Source organism: Drosophila biarmipes, chromosome X, assembly GCF_025231255.1.
Source record: "Drosophila biarmipes strain raj3 chromosome X, RU_DBia_V1.1, whole genome shotgun sequence".
NCBI classification, from domain to species: domain Eukaryota; kingdom Metazoa; phylum Arthropoda; class Insecta; order Diptera; family Drosophilidae; genus Drosophila; species Drosophila biarmipes.
In genome coordinates this window covers 18,323,368-18,346,535 of record NC_066611.1, presented here as the reverse complement: position 1 = coordinate 18,346,535, position 23,168 = coordinate 18,323,368, and the positions used below count along the sequence as shown (strand labels likewise).

The 23,168-nt window shown below is 46.7% G+C and overlaps 6 protein-coding genes and 1 long non-coding RNA gene across 10 annotated transcripts; 1 reads left to right on the top strand and 6 right to left on the bottom strand.

Moving 5' to 3' along the window:
• Positions 1-5,477: 5,477 nt before the first annotated feature.
• LOC108023323 (uncharacterized) lies at positions 5,478-6,076 on the bottom strand. The gene is made up of 2 exons (XM_017092627.2): positions 5,983-6,076; positions 5,478-5,914 (listed from the first exon to the last, which is right to left on the bottom strand). The coding sequence occupies exons 1-2, from the start codon at positions 5,987-5,989 to the stop codon at positions 5,526-5,528; spliced, it is 396 nt and encodes a 131-aa protein (XP_016948116.1). The 5' UTR covers positions 5,990-6,076; the 3' UTR covers positions 5,478-5,525.
• A 1,838-nt stretch (positions 6,077-7,914) lies between these two features.
• On the bottom strand, positions 7,915-14,750 carry LOC108023642 (E3 ubiquitin-protein ligase ariadne-1). Of its 3 annotated transcripts, none has more exons than XM_017093258.3 (8): positions 14,566-14,750; positions 13,498-14,104; positions 11,902-12,057; positions 11,778-11,834; positions 10,464-11,113; positions 10,007-10,130; positions 9,720-9,946; positions 7,915-9,653 (listed from the first exon to the last, which is right to left on the bottom strand). In XM_017093258.3, the coding sequence occupies exons 2-8, from the start codon at positions 13,714-13,716 to the stop codon at positions 9,572-9,574; spliced, it is 1,515 nt and encodes a 504-aa protein (XP_016948747.1). In that variant the 5' UTR covers positions 13,717-14,104; positions 14,566-14,750; the 3' UTR covers positions 7,915-9,571. The 3 variants fall into 3 exon arrangements, with proteins under 3 accessions (XP_016948747.1, XP_050746478.1, XP_050746454.1); XM_050890521.1 differs by having other exon boundaries at positions 13,498-14,107; positions 14,577-14,750; XM_050890497.1 differs by having other exon boundaries at positions 14,577-14,750.
• Positions 14,751-15,234: 484 nt separating this feature from the next.
• On the bottom strand, positions 15,235-16,213 carry LOC108023258 (uncharacterized). Its single transcript, XR_001768071.3, has 3 exons — positions 15,940-16,213; positions 15,817-15,833; positions 15,235-15,645 (listed from the first exon to the last, which is right to left on the bottom strand). It is a non-coding gene; the product is annotated as an uncharacterized LOC108023258 (long non-coding RNA).
• A 362-nt stretch (positions 16,214-16,575) lies between these two features.
• On the bottom strand, positions 16,576-18,837 carry LOC108023770 (transcription factor grauzone). The gene is made up of 4 exons (XM_017093410.3): positions 18,476-18,837; positions 17,740-18,410; positions 17,488-17,685; positions 16,576-17,420 (listed from the first exon to the last, which is right to left on the bottom strand). Exons 1-4 carry the CDS (start codon positions 18,593-18,595, stop codon positions 16,784-16,786), a joined length of 1,626 nt encoding a protein of 541 aa, XP_016948899.1. The 5' UTR covers positions 18,596-18,837; the 3' UTR covers positions 16,576-16,783.
• Positions 18,838-18,919: 82 nt separating this feature from the next.
• LOC108023661 (enhancer of yellow 2 transcription factor) lies at positions 18,920-19,629 on the top strand. Of its 2 annotated transcripts, XM_050884831.1 has the most exons (2): positions 18,928-19,120; positions 19,192-19,629. In XM_050884831.1, coding segments are annotated over exons 1-2 (288 nt in total). In that variant the 5' UTR covers positions 18,928-19,119; the 3' UTR covers positions 19,479-19,629. The 2 variants fall into 2 exon arrangements, with proteins under 2 accessions (XP_016948770.1, XP_050740788.1); XM_017093281.3 differs by having other exon boundaries at positions 18,920-19,629.
• LOC108023659 (transcription factor grauzone) lies at positions 19,514-22,056 on the bottom strand. Its single transcript, XM_017093278.3, has 4 exons — positions 21,815-22,056; positions 20,570-21,717; positions 20,128-20,512; positions 19,514-20,068 (listed from the first exon to the last, which is right to left on the bottom strand). Exons 1-4 carry the CDS (start codon positions 21,938-21,940, stop codon positions 19,703-19,705), a joined length of 2,025 nt encoding a protein of 674 aa, XP_016948767.1. The 5' UTR covers positions 21,941-22,056; the 3' UTR covers positions 19,514-19,702.
• A 74-nt stretch (positions 22,057-22,130) lies between these two features.
• LOC108023660 (receptor expression-enhancing protein 4) lies at positions 22,131-23,133 on the bottom strand. The gene has a single exon (XM_017093280.3). It carries the CDS (start codon positions 23,032-23,034, stop codon positions 22,255-22,257), a length of 780 nt encoding a protein of 259 aa, XP_016948769.1. The 5' UTR covers positions 23,035-23,133; the 3' UTR covers positions 22,131-22,254.
• Positions 23,134-23,168: the final 35 nt, after the last annotated feature.

The window sequence follows — 23,168 nt, the reverse complement described above, 5'->3', positions numbered from 1 at the left end:
TTCTAGGCAAATGGCAAAATTATAATAAAATTCATCAAAATTGCCCCAACATTTTAGGCTCCTAAATTCATATTTTCCACTCAAAGCTTTCGATTACAAAATCAACTATGCTCATTTTATAATAGAACCTTTGTGCTCTCGCTGAAGTGTTGCCTACTTTCGGGCAGCTAAGTAAACTGTTGGTTAAAAAAGAGGAAAACTTTTACTGAAACTTTTTGCAATAATATGTAAAGTTGGAACTCCGAACTCCTGAAAAAAACCTAAACTCGCCTGCCACATTTTCAGCCCTTCCCCCGTGAAGTAGTGCAAAATAAAAAGGCACTGCCTACTTTCAGGGGCAGCCCAAACATTGTTGACCCTGCTCCTGTTTGTTGTTGTTCTCTGGGGGCTGAAAGGGGTGGCGATGGGCGACGGTGGGCGGCGTGGGGGTGGATGTTGCTGGGCGCAACAGCAACATGTGACGAGCCTGCAGAGGCCATTTACCCGCCGCCACTGACGTCACAGTCGCCACCGAGCAGATGCTGCGATGTGCAGACCCAGTAACCCAGTGCCGAGTGCGAGTCCAAGACGAAGTCCCGCCGAAGACGAAACGAGGCGCCCGCGGAGATGAGGGCCGGAGAGAAAGTGGCTGGAGAAAGTGAAAGGCAAGCGGGCGCGCCACACAGCGAGAAAATAGCCTATCATTCAGTCACATCATTATCTCAATCCCGAACAAGCCGAGTCAATACCTCTTAAAATCGTTTACAAAGGTGCCCTAGAGTATGCTGTGGATAACGGAAGGTCACACTTTCGGTTTCCAAATATACAATATACTTTTAGTCACCTTTTGAAATCATTTTAAATCAATTGGTATTCATGCGAAATATATACCCATAAATAGTTAATTATTTAGTTCTCATACCCAACATCCAAATGCGACATTTGAGGACATATCAAGAGCTGTCTTGAGGAATGCAAAGAAATATTTTTCTCGTATTTGATGGAAATGTTCTTGGCATGCCTGTAGACATCTTTGATGACATGAAAAAGTGTACAATTTCCATTTTTCATCCCGGAATTGAGAAATACGAGAGCTGTGAAAATTTCTCTCAGTGCCGGAACAGGAAAGCGGGCGTCTGCAACGTCACTGTGGCGGGGCGGATTGTCCTAGATTTTCGGGGGCTTCTATTTTTAGCACAGAGGGCACTGCTCCCCCCTCGACCCCCGCTTTCCATTTGCATTTTCCCTTCGCAAGGATTTTCCGCCATTTCTTTCGGCTCTCGATTATCTTGAGCACTGTGACGTAGCAGCGAAGGTCGCGACTCTACCCCCATCTCTCTCCCCCAACGATGCCCTCTCATTCTGCAAAGGACACGTGTGACGCGCTTTATAAAAGTGTATGCGGCCATTTAATTACAACTTTATGCCATGAATATTGATTGAAATCAACTTTGACAGGCAGCCAAAACAAAAGACGTTTGCAGCGCCAGCCTTCGGCGAAACAGCCAAGTATAATTGGTTGGCCCCCATTACGCTTTGAACGACCTCAAACTTTTGAACAACCCCTACCAATTTTCCAACTTCATATAAATATTTTGGTTTTCACCCGTGGCTTAGGGTAAGTTAATATACTACTTTAGGTAATCCTATCCTAGTAGCCCCCCTTTGCTGGCTGATTGGCCATTTAATTTCGCATGTTCAAGGAGCCCGAAGTTGTTAAAAGTTTTGCAAATAGTCGTATTCTGACCGATGGCTTATTTGAAATTTATCAGCTGGCTAAGAGAATGAACTTGTGGGCAGCACCTGTTCGGTTTCGATTAGGGATTCCCACCCTCTCAGGGTTTTCGGAGGTATTTTTAAGGGTGTAACATAAATAAAGTTCTTTCGTATTTTAAATTTTAGTATTTACTAGATTTTTAGCCATCTTAGTTTATTAACTTTTATTTAAATTGAATAGTTGATAGATTAGGTGTGTATGGCCATTATACATTAAATAAATTGATTAAATGATTATTTTAAAAACACCGATTTTAAATTGAATCTTATCTACAGGGAATAACAAATGATTTTAGTGATTGATTGATTTTTTTGATTTTGCTCGCTCTGAATTCTCTGTTTTCTTGATAATTTCTCTTTTACTATCCAATCAAATTTTATTTTATTTTTAAAGAATAATTACATAGTTTCAGTAAGCCGCTTGTATTAAACAAATAAAGAACTTATTGTAAATATAATGGAATGTATTTTTGAAATACAAAAAGTGTAATATTTCAGTAAGATGATATACCTACAAAATTATTTTTCTTTTAAAATCAACTTTATCAAATCAACTTTTAAATCAACTTATTTTTTCAATCATGATTCAATCCCCAACCCCCCCCCGGCATTACTATAATTCGAATAATTAAATTTTGTAAATACTTACAGCTCCGGAAACGAAGGAATGTCTCCCGAATTAGGGTATATATTCGGGTATTTTCCTGCCACATATCAATTATATTTTTCCGCCACACTGTGTGCAAATGCAGCGACAGTTGTGAAAAGCTGTCGGAAATTATGGTTTCCCAAGACGGCGGGCCAATCGACTGATCGCCGGCCTCCTTGCCGCAGACAATCTGTCACTTGATACGCGCTAAGCCACCATTACCACCATTACCTTTGGCGCTGCCTTGTTGAGATTCCCCACCAGGCACTGGCACGGGCACAGCCACAGGCACAGGCACACTTTTGTACGGGCGCTGACCAGCGAAGCATTCCGAGCCCCGGCCCCTGGGAGGCCATAGCAGTGCCACCTCGGCTCCAGCCGGGAAAAATGTTATTTAATTTTTGTGACGCCCCCGCTCGGCAATCCGGGGCTGGAGCAGGGGCTCCGGGGTGGCCAGTTGCAGTGGCAGTTTCAGTTGCAGTTGCAGTTGCATATCTCCCTGCGGATCATATTTCGCCCAGCGGCGCATTGGCTTCTGGTCAAGCACCCCGGCAGGGCGAAACCTGCCTCAATGTCTGACTGTGGTGGAGGCGATTTCGATTTTTTCGGGATTCGTTCGGTTTCCCACCGGCCCCCCGGGCGCTGAAAAGTAGGCAGCCTTTTCTTTCTCCGCACTCGCCACTGGGACGCACACTAATGCGCCCCTAATAATATTACGCACACATCTAAGACTTCGGCCCACACGGACGGGGCGCACTTGCGGCGGGCCGCCGCACGGGGGATGTTCCGGCCACCTGGCACTATAAAAGCTGAGCGCCGCACCGCACAATGTCTCAGTTAAATGGCGTTAATTAAGCGACCACCAGCGGCCAGCCCAAGTGTCCTGTCCGCCTGCCTTTTTTTTCAAGTGCCCTCACAGGATCCACCAGCCGAGCTGCGCTTTTTTTTTACCGTGATTCAGTGCCCAGGATATGCCAAAAATAAAGGCAGAAAAGGGCGAAAGTAAAGCCCGTCTTCCAATTGGAAATCAATAAGCGCTGGCGGGACTCATAACACCCATATATATTATTCAAAAACGTGCCAAGACCCTCCGCCGTGGCCTGGAATTTCGACCATATGTCGCTGGCACATCATCATCACTTATTCAGCACTCGGTTCGGCAATGTCCGTTGAACCCAGATCCCTCCCCCCACATCTACAGGAATGCGATGCGGTACGATTTGATTCGAATAGTGATTCACCGACTGCGCCGCGAGCCGAAAGGTACTTATTGCAGCTGCTGGCCACTGCACAAGATTAGACTTAAGACTCTTGTGCGTGTGACAGCGGCTATTGTAAGAGGCCATAGAAGCAACAGAGGCAGCCAGCAGCCAGCCATCCAATAACCGGGTCCATCGCCCCTCACGGCGCAGAGGAAGCCCTAGAGGCCTAATGCAATTATTAGCCATGTTTGCCACACGCCAAGGGAAACAAGCCAGCAATTAACGGGAGCCCGAGCAGGACTAGGAGGAGGCGGGTGTTCCAGTAACCCATGTCAACCCAGATTCGGGAAGACGTGCATCATGACATCCGGTAACATTGAAAACACCAAAGGGATTTCTGGGTGCCCCTCAATCAACCTTTACCAAATTTAGGTAATTTAAAGAATATATTACCATCGACATATTTATTTTAAATTTAGTTTAGTTTCAATTTAATTTAAAAACCATAAACAGATCAAAATCTATTTAATTTAAAAACAATAAACAGATCAAAACTGAAGTTTCTATACCCGTTCCTCGTGGAGTAAAAGTGGCCGCTAGGTGGCGCTAGCAAAAAACAGATTTCCTGGAAGCATATCTGCATCCCTCTCGCACTCCTTTCAGCTGGCGTTTTCTCTTGTTTAATTTAGATTTAACTCAAACAATATTACAAATAACAAATTTATATTACAAATAAATTATTTACATCTCTTCCAAAACATTTTATAAAAAAAAATCTTCATGACTAGAAAAAACGAACTAGAAGAATATTGTATTAAGTTATGTGTCATTTAAAAACTAGGAAGTAGCAATTGAGCATTTCCCGAAAGCGATAACCGCTTAGCCTTTTCTGTAAAGCAGTTTTTAAGATCATAAATTTAAAATATACATCTAATTGAATTTGCCCACTAAGACAGCAAATAAGGTTGACAGGCGGTCTATCACAAACGAATATGTAGAACAGAAAAAAAAACACAAATTTTCCAAAAACTCATAAAAACCCGAATAATTCCAAAATATTAAATTTTATTTTAAGAAATTTAGCAATTGCTATATTTGATAGGAAATATAGTAATAACTAAACTTAACTAAACTACTTGTTTTAATATCAATTGAGCGATAAACTCTGCCCTTTGTTGAGCGCCAATAAGTAATAATCTTTTTCTGCTTCTTTGCGGTTTTTACTAATCATAAAATATATTAAAAATATAATATTTAGTGGCTCTTTCTTGAAGAAAGGCTACTTAATCCATAAGTTCCAATGAATGGAATATAGTATATTCAAAATATAATATTTAGTGCCTCTTTCCATAAATATAGTTCCCATGAATGCTTATGGCGAACCTCCACTTTTTTATTGTTACTTTAGAATTCAATATAAACAAGCCGAAATCTGTGTGAAACTGCCCATCAGTATCGATTCGTTTGTGCACAATGAGACTAGCAGCGTTGTCTATTTTTTGTTTAATTCTATTTCATGGGCTTTGCCATGCCAGCGAAATGGATCAGTTGAGATCGAATAGCAAAGGTTAGGGGAACAATCGATTTGAACAAATATTCAAAAAGGCCGAGCCTGAGCAAACTTTTCTACGCCACCAACTTCGAATACTTTAGTGTAGCCGGCTGTCTCCTGTGGCCCGATGATCTAACACTGGCATCGAGCACAATATCATCATTAGGGATCTTTCCAATTGAAGGACCTCATTTTTAGGTATCATAATATCATAAGTACTAATTTATCATATATTTTTTAACAGCTGGAACCATCGACAATAATATAAAAATAATTATATACATTAAAATTAACTTGTTCTGTTTCTAAGCCTGTTGGTTGTATACTATAACTCTTAGATCCCTTAGATTTAATACAAGTAATAGGTTCATTTGCGTTCTTTGAAGTTCTCAATGGGCAGGCAAATTCTTGGTAGCAGTGCTCCTGGTTGAAGGTTGCTCGTATTCGGATCGTAAACGCAGTAAGTATCTGTGCCGCAAACACATCGGTTCCCAAAGATACAGGTGGCATTGCAAAGGGCACAGTGTCCAGAGCACTTCTCCGAGCATTCGTCCCTCGAGCGGAAGGCGACGGTGGTGGGAGTTCGCTCTCGGGTGCAGGGAGTCAGGGCGTAGGCGGTGATCAATCCCATCTTTACTGGTGTTAGTCCAGGGGGATACTTTTGCGGCCATAGAATGGAAATAATAGAACCCACGGTGCCATCTACAGGCAGTGCAAAGGCGGAGCACATGGCCAAAAGGCACAGAAAGAAACAAACTGCGAAAAAATACAAAAAACTGTAATACTTGGGATATATTACAAATTATTTGGTAAGTACAACTTACACCTCATTCCTCTGTGGTTGTTCTTTATTGCTGTGTAGGAACAAGCACACGTGTCTCTTGGTTAGAGATCGTATGCAGATCAGCAGCAACCCCCTTCGAAAGGATACGAACTCTCGAGGACTCAAAAAGTGTTACCAGAGCCTTTTGTAAACCAGTGATGAGCAGCAGAAAACAAAAATCGTAAAAATATCAACGAATACAAAAATATAACACCAAAAACAGGACAGTGTTTCTTAAAAGTTGAATACAAACAGATCCTTTCTGGATTTATCTAAAAAAAACAGAAATGTCCTGAGAACTATAGATCTAAACGCATACCTTCTAGAACCTGTGACTACGACAGAGCTATATATATTTTTGGCCCATTATTTTGGTTGTTTAACAGAGATTTAATTTTTTGGCGAAAAACCGGTTTTTCCCTTTTACCTTTTATGGTGTAACTTGGTCAAAAATGGTCAGAGCCCCAAACGACGCACTGTTTTGGACTGCTAACAAACTACATAATCGAGCGCAGTCATTTCCTGGCCGATTATGAAAACTAAAAATTTTGCCAAATTTTCGATTTTTTTGCAATGGGTAGCATCGTCATTTTTTGCGAAAATTTTTCAAAAAATTAATATCCAAGGTGTGAATGCCAATTTATTGGAAATTTTGTTACGAGCTCAGCAAGGTATGACATTTTAGTTTTGAACCAATACTTTTTTTGTTTCGGCCAAAATACTGATTTTTTTTTGGGCGAAAAATGAGGATCTCATTTTTTGGCGAAAAACCGATTTTTTCCTTTTACCTTTTTTGGTGTAACTTGGTCAAAAATGGTCGGAGCCCCAAAAGACGCACTGTTTTGGACTGCTAACAAACTAGGTAATCGAGCGCAGTCATTTCCTGGCCGATTCTGAAAACTAAAAATTTTGCCAAATTTTCGATTTTTTTGCAAGGGGTAGCATCGTCTTTTTTTGCGAAAATTTTTCAAAAAATTAATATCTAAGGTGTGAATGCCAATTTATTGGAAATTTTGTTACGAGCTCAGCAAGGTATGACATTCTACTTTTGGACCAATACTTTTTTTGTTTCGGCCAAAATACTGAATTTTTTTGGGCGAAAAATAAGGATCTCATTTTTTGGCGAAAAACCGATTTTTTCCTTTTACCTTTTTTGGTGTAACTTGGTCAAAAATGGTCGGAGCCCCAAAAGACGCACTGTTTTGGACTGCTAACAAACTAGGTAATCGAGCGCAGTCATTTCCTGGCCGATTCTGAAAACTAAAAATTTTGCCAAATTTTCGATTTTTTTGCAAGGGGTAGCATCGTCATTTTTTGCGAAAAATTTTCAAAAAATTAATTTTCAAGGTGTGAATGCCAATTTATTGGAAATTTTGTTACGAGCTCAGCAAGGTATGACATTCTACTTTTGGACCAATACTTTTTTTGTTTCGGCCAAAATACTGAATTTTTTTGGGCGAAAAATAAGGATCTCATTTTTTGGCGAAAAACCGATTTTTTCCTTTTACCTTTTTTGGTGTAACTCGGTCAAAAATGGTCAGAGCCCCAAAAGACGCACTGTTTTGGACTGCTAACAAACTAGGTAATCGAGCGCAGTCATTTCCGGGCCGATTATGAAAACTAAAAATTTTGCCAAATTTTCAATTTTTTTGCAAGGGGCAGCAGCGTCATTTTTTGCGAAAATTTTTCAAAAAATTAATTTTCAAGGTGGTTTCAGAATAGTTTGTTTTTGTCCAAAGAGTCCATCGCTTTCGGAATTGCAATCGAAATCGGGCAGAGATGTTCCTCGCACGATACTGGTACTTATATTATATTTAAATAGTAATAAAAAATTAATTTACTGTCTTAAGAATGTTTAATAATTATGAATTTTTTAAATATATTTCATTATATATAGTTATGAAGAATGTCTCCCCAAACCAAAACAGGCAGCTAGATTTTTTAAATTTTTATTTTCACTAATTTTTGCAACATTTCATCTTTAATTATACATACATAGTTTCTCATAATTTTTACAGCTTTTTATATTTATTTTTTAATCCACATAAGGGTGTTTTTTACTTTTCATTTTCTTTCAATTCGAACAACTTTTAACTTTTTACATCAATTTAATTTCAATGAGTTTTCCATTTAGTTTTGTTTATAAATATAATTGTTTTCTTCATTTACTGTCATTAAGAATATGGAGAATGCTGAAAACGGAGACGGAAACATGGTAAAAGGGTCCAACGCCTTCGTAGCGGGGGCGCGGCAAGTCGAGTTTTGGGTGCACTTCATGTGTTCAACGTGCCTACTTGTGTGGCTCTGTGGGCGGGCTAGGAAACCATGGACAAAACTGTTCTCTTATATACAACGATCGGGGCAGGAGGACGCTCCGAGGACCCGGGGATGGACCCTCTTCCGCCTCCCTAACTATACACTTCTCGTCTATATATAACTCAGTGTGCTGTGTGTAAGATCTTCTTCGGCTTGTGCTGGAGCAACAGAGCTTACGTGGATTGGCGCGGCTGGGAGCACTGATCCGGCTCCATTTTACATTTACAATATTCGAGTGGCCATTACGAACTAAGAATGGGGGCGTAGCTCTGCTCCCGCCACGAAAACAAAGCCTAACCGATCGAATCGCAAACATTTTCGTTCCATTTATGCTAGGCACAATAGTTTATTGAACAGAAAACAGAATGGGAATAGGCAAATCAATTTTAAAACATGCTTAACAATCTGGAAGAAACTCGAAATTTGAAATTCTAAATCGAACTGGGTCTGAGATTGGAACTAATGAACAATATCGCTAACTCGAAACGGGGTTAAAAAGCGCTGGTGGTCGTTGACAGTTGAAAATCGCAGGAAGTTGGGCAGGTGGAAAGGAGGCTGGGCGAGTGTTTCGGCTTACATGTGTAGTTTATTTCACATACGTTTAGGTTCTATTGTTCGTTTCTCTTTCGTGGAGCTTTGAATTCACTAATTTGTCGCTTTCTCTTGCGCTTTTTCCTTAGTTTTTGCTTTTGATAACATGAAGATCTCTTTGCAATCGGTTAACATCAAATAAGTTTGTAACTGTTGATTATTTACTATATATATACGGCTGCTGCTGCTGCTGCGGCTGCTGATTCTGATGATGCTGCTGCTTTTGCTGCTTCTGATCATTGTGACTGGTTGTGAGAGTGTGTCTAGCTGATCCTGTCCGGCCTAGTGTCCTGATGCGGCTGCTCGTTACGAAGAAAAATATATATATAATTATATATTTGCATATTACGATTTAATATTGATTTCTCTCTGGTTTCACAATATCCCCGAATGGGTTCACTTTCCGCCTCGCAACTTCGGTTGTTTTCTTCTTGGGGTTCCGCGTTTCCTTCCTTTTGCCTTTCCGTGCTGTAGCTTCTACATTATCCCTAACTTCTGTTCAACTTCTTCGGCTTCGGTTTCGGTGTGGGTGGGTGGTGTTGGTGTTGGTTATGTGGATGGGGCGCTAGCGTTCGGTGCCTTGGGATGCTGGTTGGGGGAGGCGTGTAGCGGGCACTACACTGACTGCCGACTGCCGACTGCCTGCCGCTCAGCTTAGCTTAGTTATCCAGCCATGACTCTCGTCATTCTGTGTATTCCCACCAGTCCTTGTCGTACCCCTCGTGCACGTGCTTCAGCAGGACAGAGCACCGCTTTTCACAATACCTGTAGAGAGGAGATCGTTTAGTTTGATCTGATTGCTTCGCTGGCTTGCCGCCAGGGCGAACTCACCTGTATTTATCTTGCACTTTCTGCTTAATATCAGCCAAGTTCTCGGATGTAATATCACGTTCCAAATACTCGGACAACGTCTCCGTTGCCGACTCCAAGTCCTTTTGATTATCCTCGAATATCATGGATTGATTGTTCTTTTTCAAGTAATACGCAAACACGTATGTGTACATGAGAGTCTGACGGCACTGGCAAAGTATGTCGACAGCCTTTTTCAGAAATTGCACCTGAGATTGAAGAGAGTTTGGTTAGTCTGTGACGTTTTTTGATGCACTTTCACCACCTACCTCGATCCAGGACATGTTGTGCTGCTGCATCTCCTCCATTTTTTGCTTAACAGATGAGTACAATTTGTTCTCAAGCTTCATCGACTGCATGTGGTTCATGTAGCGATTGTAGTAGTGGAGATATCTGTGGATTAGGCAGCATTTAGAGTAAGTATATAAATGTATAACAATTATTCTAAGATTTCCATCATCAAAAGCTTTTTATATCAACTCCCTTTCTATTTGCAATTGCTTAGCCTTAGCCTTTGCTTGTTTTTAATATTACTCCCCGCAGATAACTCTACTTGTTTACCAGCGATAAACCCAAATTGGAAATTATAGCTGATTCATTTCGTTCTTCGGCTTGGCCATCGTTATCATTAATTATAGCAATTAGCAGATAAAATGGGTTCATTCATGAGTAAGCAGTTAAGGGGTGCACAAAGCAAACTGCGTAGATATAAGCCCCGAAACGCACCTTGCCAGTGAGGAGCGCAGCTTCTCCTGGGCATCGCGGGCGGTCTTGGCCTCGTCCTCGTCGTAGCGATTGCAGTTGTACCAGGAGGAGCCGTGCGGCTCCCAGGAGCCGAGACAGACCCAGCAGAACTCGTGCTTGCAGTTCTGGTTCTTGCACACCATGTGGTTGCAGCCGCCGTCCTTCTCGATGGTCACGCTGCACTTGGGACACTCTTTGGTATTGGCCGCGATCCAGTTGGACGTCTCCGAGTCGTCGTCGCACTTCTTGATCCACTTCTTCAGCCACCGGCACTTGACCGGGTCGTGCCAGTTCTCGCCGCAGGCGAAGCAGAAGACATGCCCGCACTTGCAGTGGACGCGGCGGGTCTCCGCGTACGGCACCTTCACCGCATAGGTGCAGTCGACGGACGGACACCAGCGCAGCAGCTGGTTGCACTCCACAAAGCTATTGGTGATCAGCTGCTGGTACTTGACCCGCACCCGTGCGTCCAGCACCAGCTTGGTGACGGTCACGTCGTCCACCAGGATATCACAGCCGTGCGCCGCGCACGAGATGGTCTGGCCCAGACCCTCCGTAACGATCTTCGTTGTGAGATACTCGCGCCAACAGATCATGCAGAATCGGTGCCCGCACTCCAGCCCGGTCATCGACTGAAAGGGGTAGACAGAGAGGAGCTGTTAGTCAGGATTTTTTTATAACTTCTTAATTTTACCCGCCCTATAACCTTAGAGACTATTCTTATACTTTTACTTATACAAATTTGATTCATTCCCTTAATACAATGACTCCTAAAGGTATAATAATCTGTTTGTTTGCAAATACCTCTGGTTTTTTGGGGAATTCCCACTTGTAATCCTACTATAGTATACGACCTTGAGTTAATTTTTCCTATAAAGACCCTAAAGTCTAGCAAAAGTGAAAGTCTCTGGAACTTGCAGTGCTCAACTTGCATTTGCATATTTGACTCTAGCGAGACGGGCGTCAAGTCAATTATCCAATCTAAGGCCTTACTTAGTTGCACTCATAACCCTGAACTGCCCAATTTCGCTAGACCTAACGGCATGCTGCCAGGCGAATTCAAATAAGCAGTAACTATCAAAACTTATAAATCAAGCGAGTATAATATTGATAAGCTCTGGCGTAAAATAATTGATATAAAATGTTTTAGAATATTTGAGATTAGCCACCGAGCAGTGCCATCAGATAAGGCATTTGTTTCCCCCGAACCATCGATGGTTGGCCCAGCCAATGGAATGGCAACCACAACTGGGTCATGGGAGAAGTTTTCACCCCCTGAAAGGAAGGGGCACTTACATCTGGCGGTAGTAGTGAAAAGCATATTTCGCACTCCTCGCACTGACTTCGTGTGGTCTGAAACAGAGGAAGAGAGGCATTAGGTGGCATCCATGGAGGGGAACCTCGTGTGGCCAGGACTCACCTTTTGTCTGACCGCTTCGGTGGCGTTGTTGAAGGGATTTATGACGTGTGCGCATTTGAAGAACTCCTCGGTGTTGTCGTCGAAGTACTTTTCCAAGAGCTTCTCCTTGTCCCACTTGAAGTGATTCAGCAGTATCCGCGTGATGGGCGTGGGGAGCTGGGGACATAAAAAGCGAGACAAAGAGACGGGTGTCAGTGGACGATGGCTAATATATGGGTCTGCCTGGCGAGCGGGGCGAGGGGCGCTGGCCCCTTCCCAGCTGGCCTCGGAAGCAATGCCAAATCGTTAGCGATCAGCAGCATTGGGCTGAGCCGCCAGCGGAAGTGGCTGTGCCACTAATAATATAGGTACAAAAAGTGCTAGTACACGTTCTTAGGAACTACAAGATCTTATATTCCAAAATTAATAACATTTCTTGGAAATAAAAACACACATAAATGTGAAAATGATAAGAATTAACATTAAAGAGGTATAAAAGTGTTTATTTAACTAATAATTAGCAATAAATTGAGTCAACAAAAAAGTTAGCACCCACATAAAGTGAACTTCGATATATTTATTACCTATACAAAGCCAAAATACGATGATTTTGTGGGATTTTAAGATATTAAAATGTTTTTCATATAGATTTATTAGTCAAATATTGCCTAGCATAAGCCCTTATATTTACATATTGTTTTTGCAAACCATTATCTAAGAAAAACCAACGCTTTGATACGTTCAAAGAAGTTATACTCTTGTTAACTACATGCAGCTCTTATTTCCCTTGGATAAAAGTTGACTCATTTCAACGGAAATCCCTGAAAGTTTGGCTTTTCCGAGGAAATCCCTCGATTCGGGGAAAGTAAAGAGGACGACCGTTCAGGTCAACTTTGGCCAAGCCAGCGGGAGACGCGGATGTGGATCTGGCGACCTTGGGTGCGCCTGGGTGCTTGTGTTCCGATTTCACTGGCACTGGCAGTCATCAGCGGACGACCTTCAGTTTATCCCAGATCCCAGGCGGAGCGGTGGGCGCAGGCGGAGAGGTGGGCGCAAGCTGCGCGGGATACACATGCACAAGTGCAGTGTGTTGGCCACAGTGGCGACTCGGTTGGGCGAGGGTTTCTATGGTCTATACTGGTTCTTCTCTACTTTTGCTCTTTCAAATTGCATTCATTGGTATTCAACAGGAAAAAAATGTATTTAAAACCTTGTATTCATTTTATGATAAGTTAATACCCTATCTGAAGTTTGTTTATAACTTTTTAAAGATTATTACTCTTCAGAAAAGAGGAGCGTAGGTGGAAGTGGGTTATCTTTAGCTCCTAACTTTCAGTTTCGTGTACTTCCCCAACATTCCGCCGGAAGTTAAAATAACTTGAAGAAAATGATATGGGCTGGCCTTGAATGTACAAACAAAATAAATGTCATTAAAAATATTAAAAAAATAATAACAATAAATAAAGAACCCCCAACGTGAAAGGAACTTCGTGGCCAACTAACGAACGTCCTTGGCAGGGAGGCTGGCCTGTATTTGCTGGCAACGAGGGGATGCACAGCTGATGGAGGGCGGGGATAGGAGGGCGCACACTTAGCGGGCGCCCACTGTGCTCTTACCTTCAGCAGCAGATTGACATCGTCGATGATCTCCCGCTGGTGTTGCACAATCTCGTCGGTGGTGAGCACCTTGTACTGGTAGTCGTCTTGGTCCAGCTGGCGCTCCGCGGAGCTGGGCAGGTCCACCTCCATGCCGAAGTCGTCGTCGCCGTCGTCGCCCGAGGAGACGTTGCCCGAGTCGACATTATCGCAGAAATCGTTGTCATTGTCCGAGTCCATTTTCGGCCTCTGTTTTGCGCTTCTTCTTCTGCTGCTGCTGCTGCTCCTCCGCCTCTCCGCCTCTTCCTGTTCCGCTGCTCGCGCTGCGCTCTCTCGCCCCCTCGCGTCCCCTGAGCCCCTCTTTGTTCTGCGCCTTCGTGGCTTTGTTTTCCCCTGGCTCTCCTCTGGCTCCTGCCTGGCCGCTCGCTTTTCCAACTGGCTTTTGTTTACGTTTTTGCGCAGCTCTTTTCCCTGCCCGTTGTTATTGTTGTCGACGCTGTGGTTGCTGCTGCTGCTGCTGCTGCTGTGGCGTGGCCGCCGCGTTCTCCAGCGATTTGCTGCACCAGTTGCACACACACACCTCCCGACACTAGCCTGTCTAATTAGCTGCTGGTTTTAGCGCTGCGAGCTGCTGGTTTTGTGTGGGGGAGGGAAAAATAGAGAAGTACTATGTGAGATTTTCTAATGACAATAGGACAGGCCTGCGGCCAGCTGCGCGGCCACACTGGCGGCGGCATTTCCGCGCTGCGGTCACACTCAACAGGGGCGAACTGCTGATTTAACAGCGCCATTGCCTTTGAAAGCCAAAATAACACTCTGTTAACAGCGTGTGTGTGCGTGTGCGCCCCTGCATGTGTGTGCGCGTGTAGTATGTGCACAACTGCATTGTTTTTCTCTGTTTCCCTTTTATTTTCTTTATAAGCAGATTATGTTGTTTTCAAGGTAATCACACACACACACACCAGCGCACCGCCCGTACGAGCTGGACCACACACATGCGCACAATGCGTGTGTATTGCCACACACACACACACAAACACACACACACACGCAGGCCCACAAACGAAAAGCTTAGGACTTTGTGTCGACCTTTTACGCACTTTTGCCACGGTAAGAACACTAGCTTATCACGTTGCGTGACCGACTCGACGTCGAGCTTAGTTGCATGGCAGCCTGGCGGCGGTGGCGTAGACGTTGAACTTCGAAAATCGATTTAAACACACGAGCATTTTAAAACATTACATGCATTTCGACTCGAAAGTAGATACTGTAAAGTTAGCAGAGCAGTGCTGCGAAGTGCTGCAAAGCAGGGCTGCTGAGCACTCGCAGTGGGTGCGGTTGGAGTCCTCGCTAGGAGGAGTGTTAAGCCACAGACCAAAACCGCAGGACTGGTCACCCTAAACAGCAAAATGGCGATCAACCCTGAAAGCCTTTTGATTTTTACTTTGGCGCCAACAAAATGGCGTCCCAGTATTATTCCAAGAAATAAAAAGCCAGCTTTATGCTACAAAATCGTTTTATTTTTCAATCTTTCGTTTATTCATTAAATAAACACTGTTTTCTTCAAACCTACTCGCCACAGGCCATCTCACTCTTATCCAAAACGATCTACCTTCCCTTTCTATTTGAAACTCGTAAAAGAAAGAGATCGCCGCTCCACAGCCATCTCGCTCTAAATAGTTTTTTCTTGGTAATTTCCAAGTTTCGTATAACATTTCACCAATTATACGAAACTTGGCAATTTACTTGTTTTTAGACTGGTTAAGGCGCGTAAAACGTTACCCATATGTTTGCTTTATTCGCAACATTTTGCATGCCTTTTAAGACCTTGTTTTTTTTTTTTTTTGTTCATTGCGGCTTGTAAAACGTTGCGTCTTAAGATTGTTCTGGCGTTTTATGTTTGTTTCATTTCGTTTCACTGCTTGGCAAACGAGTCAACCAGTAAAACAATCAGCATGTGGCTTTCAAATAATCTTATTTGGCTTACTGCGCGTAAGACAAATCAATTTTAGCCGTTCGATTATAAGGAAACCAACGTTTTTTGAATTTCTTTTTGCTTTAGAAAACGGTTCAAACGATTCATAACGTTCTACTCTCCTCGTTCATTCGAACCGATCTCCAAAGCTATTGCTAACACCTTTTTACCCTTTAGATGGCCATCTCAGCACCCTAAACGGATAGAAGAAAAAACATAATTAGGATTGCTGTGGATGCAATGTGTCCGAAAATCTCCTAAGGCAGTGGAAAAAGATCGAGACTGACTTTCTCTTAGATTATTTCACTAAGTTGTGTTTTCAACTTCATTTGAAAGCTAAGCGATCCAGGGAGAAACGCACTCACTTGCATCTAATTTGAGACTGAAAGGGAAAACGGACAAAGAATGGAAGTTATAAATAGGGCTCCACCATTTTGTTTGTCAGCTTGGGGTGTGTGTGTACGGTGCACCGCGTGGGCACTACTTACCATGACAATGAAAACTGTACCACCGCGATACATCTGCCAAAAAGCCCCTAACTTGCGTCTTTTCACGAAAAATTTTCACTTAGTGCAAAAAACTAGGGAAAACTAAGAGCATAATGCCAATTGGATGCGTAATCAGTGTGTATGTACACCAGAAAATCATAAACTGAGCAAAAAGTGCTTGCGTGAGTGTGTATTGGATCAAGAAAAGGCTAACTCAATTTGGAAAATTAAAAAAGAAAACTAAAATCACTCCACTAAGTTCGCTGCAAGTTTCGTTTACCTATTTTCGCTAGAAACTAAAATGAAGCTAGAAATTAGTAGTCTGCCTAGTGTGGCCAGAGCGGCGATGCAACATCTAGCTATTCTAGCCCTCGATATTTTCGGGTTTTGGGCACTCTAAAGGCAAAATACCAGTACGGGAAATACTGGGAATGGAATGGAGGGGAAAAGCATACTTAATTGTGGTTGAATTTGAAACGTTCTTGAAATTAGGAATACAAAATATTTTAACTATTATTAAAAATTAATATTTTTAAGACTTGAATTAATATTCAAACGTTCTTGAGATTTAATATTTTAGCAACTAAGAATATAAAATACAAATTATTTAAGACTGAGTTTTGATTTCAAGACTAATTGTTTTTAAAAAGCAGTTTTTATTTAAGATTAATGAGTCGAAAACTAAATCCAGTTAGGACTAAATTATTTACATTAAATGTAAAATTGTATGAAAATTATTACAATTAGCGGCTTTAACATAAATTAAAGTCATTTGTTGCACGAGTTGAAACAAAATAAAGACACTAGCTTAATTCCAATGTGTATATTTGGTGTTTGGAATCCATCAGTCGTTCATGTCGACCACTCCCATGGCGTGGCTCAGCTCCTTTCCGCCGGCGGCCAGGACGTCCAGCAGCAGGTCGCCCTTGTCCTTGCGCTTGCTGGGCCGCACCTTCTTCTGCTGCTGCAGGGCGGCCACCTGGGCGGCGTGCATCTGGCGGCGGTGCTTGTGCATGTTGCCCGAGTTCTTGAAGGTCCGCTCGCAGAACGCGCATTCGTACAGATCCTGGCCGGTGTGCGTGGCCGTGTGCTCCTCGAGGCCGCGGCTGCTCTTGAACTCCTTGCCGCAGTGCGTGCACTTGTGGTACTCCTTCGGATGATGGTAGCGGATGTGCGCCGCCAGCTTCGCCCGCGAGCCCTTCTCCAGGCCGCACTGCTCGCACTTCCACTGCCGCAGCGAGGCGGCGTCCAGGTGCATGTACATGTGCTTGCGCAGACTGTTCTCGTCGGACAGCCACACCTGGCACTCCTGGCACTGCACCTCCGGCAGCTGGGAGCCCTCGCGGTGCACGGTGCGCTTGTGCACCAGCAGGTTCTGCTTCGTCTTGAACTTGGCGCCGCACGAATCGCAGATGAAGGGCACGAAGGCGGGGTCATGGGTGCGACGCATGTGCAGCCGCAGGTCGACGGCGGTGCGAAAGCTGTGGGCGAATAAGAAATGGCATCAATCTTTATGCCAACTTAACCACCACCTCCTCTTTCACTTACGTTCTGTCGCAGTGCTTGCACTGCTCCTTTCGCTCCTGCTGGTGCACCCGCGAGTGAATGGTGAGCAGGAACTGCTTGGAAAACCGCTTGGAACACTGATTGCAGGCGAAGCTTAGTTCGTCCTCGTTGGAGTGGAAGCGCAGCATGTGCACGTCGTAGCTGATCCGGCTGACCAGCTGCTTGGAGCAGATCTTACACCTGCAATTCGTTCGTTAGTAGGGGTTGCACCACATGCCTAGGCTGGCCAAGTACCTAAAGTAGTCCGGATCGTTGTGCATGCGCAGGTGGTCCACGTAGAGGGCCCGCTTCTTGTAGCGCCGCTGGCAGCAGACCACATAGCCGGCGGACTGGTGATGGTTCCGGAAATGCCGCTTCATCTCGGCAAAGTTCTGGAACTGGTCGTCGCCGCCGCACATGCAGCACTCCAGGCGGCCGTGCAGAGCGATGTAGCTGTCCATTTCGCGGCCATTGCTGCTGCGGCTCTCCGGATCGCCATCGCCCTCGGCCTCCTCGTCCTCGTCCGCCTCCTCCTGGTGGCGCTTCGTCTTGGCCTTGGCCTTGACGACCCGGGTTCTGGGCGTGGCTGCGGCTGCCCGGGGTCGCATGCTGCGTCTGATGGGCGAGGGCAGTCGCATACTTCGCCGGGTGGAGGTGTGGATGCTGCTGCTCCTGCTGCTGCTGGCATCGCCGTCGATCTCGTTGCACTCCTCGTTGTCCGCCGCCGCCGGGCTCACGTCGATCTCCGGCTCGCACAGTATCTGCGCCTTGGTGTCCGCATCCTCGTCCTCGGAGAAGGGCTCCATCTTCAGCTGCTGCAGGCCCAGCTGCTTCTTCATCACCATGGCGCAGAACTGCTCGAAGTCGGCCAGCTGCTGCCAGCACTGGGTGCACAGGCACTTGGACACCGCGTCGTTGGGCAGGAGCTGGAATCGGGGATGCGAAGCGGGAATACATGGCTTGAACGTTAAACCAAGTTGAATCCACCTACCACCAGCTGCAGGTGCTTCTCAATCAGCTCCGCCAGGTTGGAGGGCGCCTCCTCCTGCTCCTCCTGGTCGAAGATCGGCACGCTGTGCTCCGCATCGTCCAGGCAGAGGCGGCATATCATTGCTTTGCGGCTGCAGGAAGACCAATTAATTCAATTAATCGCCTGGCAAATTCGGTTTACAGGGCGCGGCGTTGCCAGATCGCGGGCGGAATCGGCGACAAGCGGCGGAGATGACAAGGTGGAGGGTAAGAAAATAGCTAAAGGTAAGTGCTGGGAATGCCAAGGAATTCACATGAATTGCAGAAACAATGTGTAAGAATTGTTATTTTCATTGTACAAATTCAAAACTTCGTTGTATTTCAGATAAATAGATTCTGACATTAATCAACAGCCTTTGTTCAGTGCTTCTCCTTTGGTGGGCCATTACGAAGTGTTACAAAACTAGCTGGAAAAAAGCCAGATTGCCGGCAACAGCAACAACATAAGGCAGACGGACAAACAGTAAAGAAAAGACGCGACGAACCGGGCAAGGAAGAGGAGAGAAAGAGCAGAGGCAGCGGCAGAGGCAGAGGAAGAGACGGAGGCAGCGGAATCGACAAGGACCAGGAAGAAGAAGAGCCAGAGGAAGACGACGCCCCGAGAGAAGTAATTTGTAGCATTAGACCCCAATCCCATTTGCCGGCGCCTCTCACCCAGCATGACCGTTTCCGCCGCAGTGGACCAGTACACGGTGCTCACTGGGGACCGCTCCAAGATCAAGGACCTCCTGTGCAGCCGCCTGACGGAGTGCGGCTGGCGGGACGAGGTGCGCCTGATGTGCCGCACCATTCTGCTGGAGAAGGGCACCAACAACAGCTTCACCGTGGAGCAGCTCATCACGGAGGTGACGCCCAAGGCCCGCACCCTCGTCCCGGACGCCGTCAAGAAGGAGCTCCTCATGAAGATCCGCACCATTCTCACCGAGAACGAGGAGGAGGCCGACGAGCCCGAGGACGAGGCCTGAACCGACCAACCGACCACCCCCGATTTCCACGCAACTACAGTAATTACTCGAGTTTATTTGTACGCTTTTATACATAAATCCCGGCCAGGGAGTGCCCCGCAGTTCCGCAGAACTCACCAATGACCAAATTCACCCTCGATCCATCAAGAAAGATGAAGTGTTTTCGTTGGCTAATGGCACTGCAGGGCGGTTACACACAGGGTGGCAGACAAACACACACTGATTCAGTCGGGCGTGGGGCACACGGAGCTGTTGCTGACGAAGTCGAAGCCCTCGGCGTCGGGTATCTCGATCAGGGACTTGTTGTTCATCCCGCCCAGCGGCGGCAGCATGTGCCCGGCTAGCGTGGCAGGAGCAGCCACTGCTGCCGGAGCAGGTGGTGGCGGTGGTGGATGGGGATGAGGATGAGGATGTGGGGCAACTGGAGCCGTTGCGGAGGTAATGCTGCTACTGGGCTGCGAGTACTTCCTCACCCAGTCGTTCGGATGCATCTTTTTCTTGTGGTTGTGCATGTTGGCGTGCGACTTGAAGGTGCGCGTGCAGAACTGGCACTGGTACAGATCGATGCCCGTGTGGGTGGCCATGTGCTCCTGCAAGAGAAACGGTCTGGGATTAGTCCGATCGGGAGGGCGCACTGCCGGACACTCACGGCTAGAGCGCGCGGGAGCTTGAACTCCTTGTCGCAGAGGCTGCACTTGTGCCGCTTGGCGGAGTGATGGTACCGCATGTGGCTGCTGAGTGCGGCACGGGATGACTTCTCTGCGTTGCAGAGCAGGCATCGGTACTTGGTGTCGCCGTCGCGGTCATCGTGGCGCGCCAGATGCTTGCGCAGGCTACGGTCGTCCCGCAGCCAGCGGCCGCACAGGGTACACTGCACCTCCGCCACGGGCCCGTCCGGATGCAGCGCCTTCTTGTGGATGAGGAAGTTGGCCTTGCTCCTGAAGTGGGTGCCGCAGATGTCGCATATGATGGGCGTGAAGTCCGCCGCATGCATCCGCTTGACATGGGCGCTCAGCTCGAACTTCGTGCGGAATCTGCAATGGGAGAGGGCAACGCATTAGGGGGCTGGCTACCTGGGCAGCAGCACTCACGTCTTGCCGCAGGTGTCGCACACCTCGGGCCGCTCGGTGCCCTTGTGCCCCTTGAGGTGCATGGTCAGCAGGAACTTCTTGGCGAAGCGCGCCTCGCAGATGGCGCACTGGTGGACCAGCTCCTGCTGCTGCGAGTGGAAGCGCAGCATGTGCATCACCTGGCTGTTGCGGTTGAGGAAGTTCTTGCGGCAGCTCTGGCAGCTGAAGTACTGCGGATCCTTGTGGCAGTGCAGATGGTCGACGTACAGCGTCCGCTTCTTGTACCGGTTGTTGCAGCACTTCACGTAGCCGGTGCAGTCGTGCTCCACGCGAAAGTGGCGCTTGAGATCGTTGAAGTCCTCCAGCGGAGCGGCGCAAATGGCGCAGTCCAGCTTGACGTTGGAGGCTATGTAGTCGTCCATCTCCTTGATGCTGCTGCGCTTGACGGGCGCCTCCGAGGGATCGTCATTGTCGTCGGCAGTGACCAGCTTCTTGGTCTTGGGTCGGCCGCGTTTGCCGCGCGGCTTTGGCTGCTCGTCGGCATCGGCAGCCACCTCCGCCTCGTCCTCATCATCATCGTCCTCGTCCTGATCCTCCTCTGCCCCCGAACTGCTGCGTTTAAGTTCTCGTAGCCTGGCTCTTGACTCCCTCAGAGACAGCTCCGTGATCTTGGCCTTGTTCTGCTGCTTGCGCTTCTCGTACTTCCGCTTGATGATCTGATGCGTCTGCTGCAGCGGCGTTTTGCGTGGCCTGCCCCTGGGTCGCGGCTTCACCGGATCCAGCTCGGGCTCCGGCTCATCCTCCTCCTCCTCTTCCTCATCGGGCTGAAATTCCGGCTCGAAGCCCGGCTCAAAGGTGTCGCCGTAGTCGCTGCCCTTCTCGTCGCCCGCGGACAGGGCATCGATGACCGGCTCGCACAGTATATGATCCTTGATGTCGTCGCCCTCGTAGCTTAGCTTGGGCTCGATGGGCGACTCCGTGTTCCACACGACCAAGGCTGGCTCCGGCTCCGTCAGTTCCGGCAGCTCGGGGAGTTCCGTCTTCAGCTGCAGCGAGCGGTGCAGCGACCGCTGCTTGTCCGCCACCATGGAGCAGAAGTGGTCGATCTCGGTCAGCTGCCGCCAGCAGCGGTTGCACAGGCACGTGGACACCGAGTCGTTGGCCGCCAACTGGGGGGAGAAGTGGGAGAGGTGAGCATCATTAGTGGGGGTCCTTATACCTTGGAATCGACACATGGGCTGGCCGTCCATGTCCGAATCTACTCACCACCAGCTGCAGATGTCGCTCGATCAGCTCGGGCAGCTGGCGCAGCGCCGGTTGCGCCGCCGACGGGTCCTGGTCGAAAATGGGCACCCCGTGCTCAGCATCCTCCAGGCAGAGTCGGCATATCATCTCATAAAAGGAAGGAAACAAATCGCAAATCCAATCGGGTTAAATGCAGCTGTTTTTAAGTCGTTGCTGAGTTGTTGCCGCGGGCGTTGCCGGACCGCGCTCAGAGGCTGCAGCGGAGCTGGCGCGGCGGGAAAACCCGCTAGAGAAATATAGCTGAGTTAATCATATCAAAATCATTAAAAAAATTGAATTCATTTGAAAAGGCCTGCTCATACACATGGTATGTGCTTATAAATTTATTTTTCTACGGTACGTTCGAAATAATTTGTAAAGGCTGCTTTTTGTAACCTTTTGTTGACTTTTCTCTGGGATATTCAGGGTACTGTGACTGGCTTGAGCTCCATTTCCGGCTTCAGATCCACTTCCGGCTTGAGATCCATGTCCTGGTTGCCTAGGGCTGACTGACGCATTGGCTTCGGCGCGGTTAGGGGCCTCTCCTTCGGCCTCGAAATGTGGTCCTTGATGACCAGCAGATCGGATTCAGATTCGTTTATAAGGTCAAAGCCCGACAAAGTGCTATTCCTGTCGGTCTTGTCTCCCAGGACTTCATTTATGGTATCAGATAGATTGGCCATCTGCTTCCGCTTCTGATTCAACTGCCGCTTGGCTATCACATCGTTGACCAGGTCCTCTATGCTGGGCGTAATCTGCAGGGCAGGACGATGTCCGCGGGATAGGAAGCAGCTATCCGCCACGGCCATCAGTTGCCCCAGAACAGAGCCCACAAGTTGACCCACCAGATCACCGCCCGCCAAAGTGGCTTGGATCAGCACCTGGTCGAAGGAGAACTCGTTGTTGCTGAAGAAGGTGCGCAGCAGCTCCTCGTAGATCACCTCATTGCCGCCGCCCACAGTGGGCAACAGCCAGAACAGGAAGAGCAGCTTCATCTCGTTCAGGAAAGGAATGAACGCCACCAGACCTGTTGTCAGAAAATCGAAGACCACAAAGACTCCGTAGACTATCCAATAGGACATCCACATGCGGAGCTCCTCTTCGTTGCGCTTCTGACCGCTAAGGACCTTGTAGGACGCGAATGCTGGATAGAAGCAGCCCACTAGCAGGGTTAGAAGACGCAATACGTTCACGTAGAGCATTGTTTCAATTTTGAGCCACTATAGAATTTTGGATTTTATGAAAGAAATATGTCTGGGTTTTTGATTGTCAACTTGGTATATGAACTATACAAGAATTTGACAATACTAGATGGTAAAGTACATGCCTGCTTTGT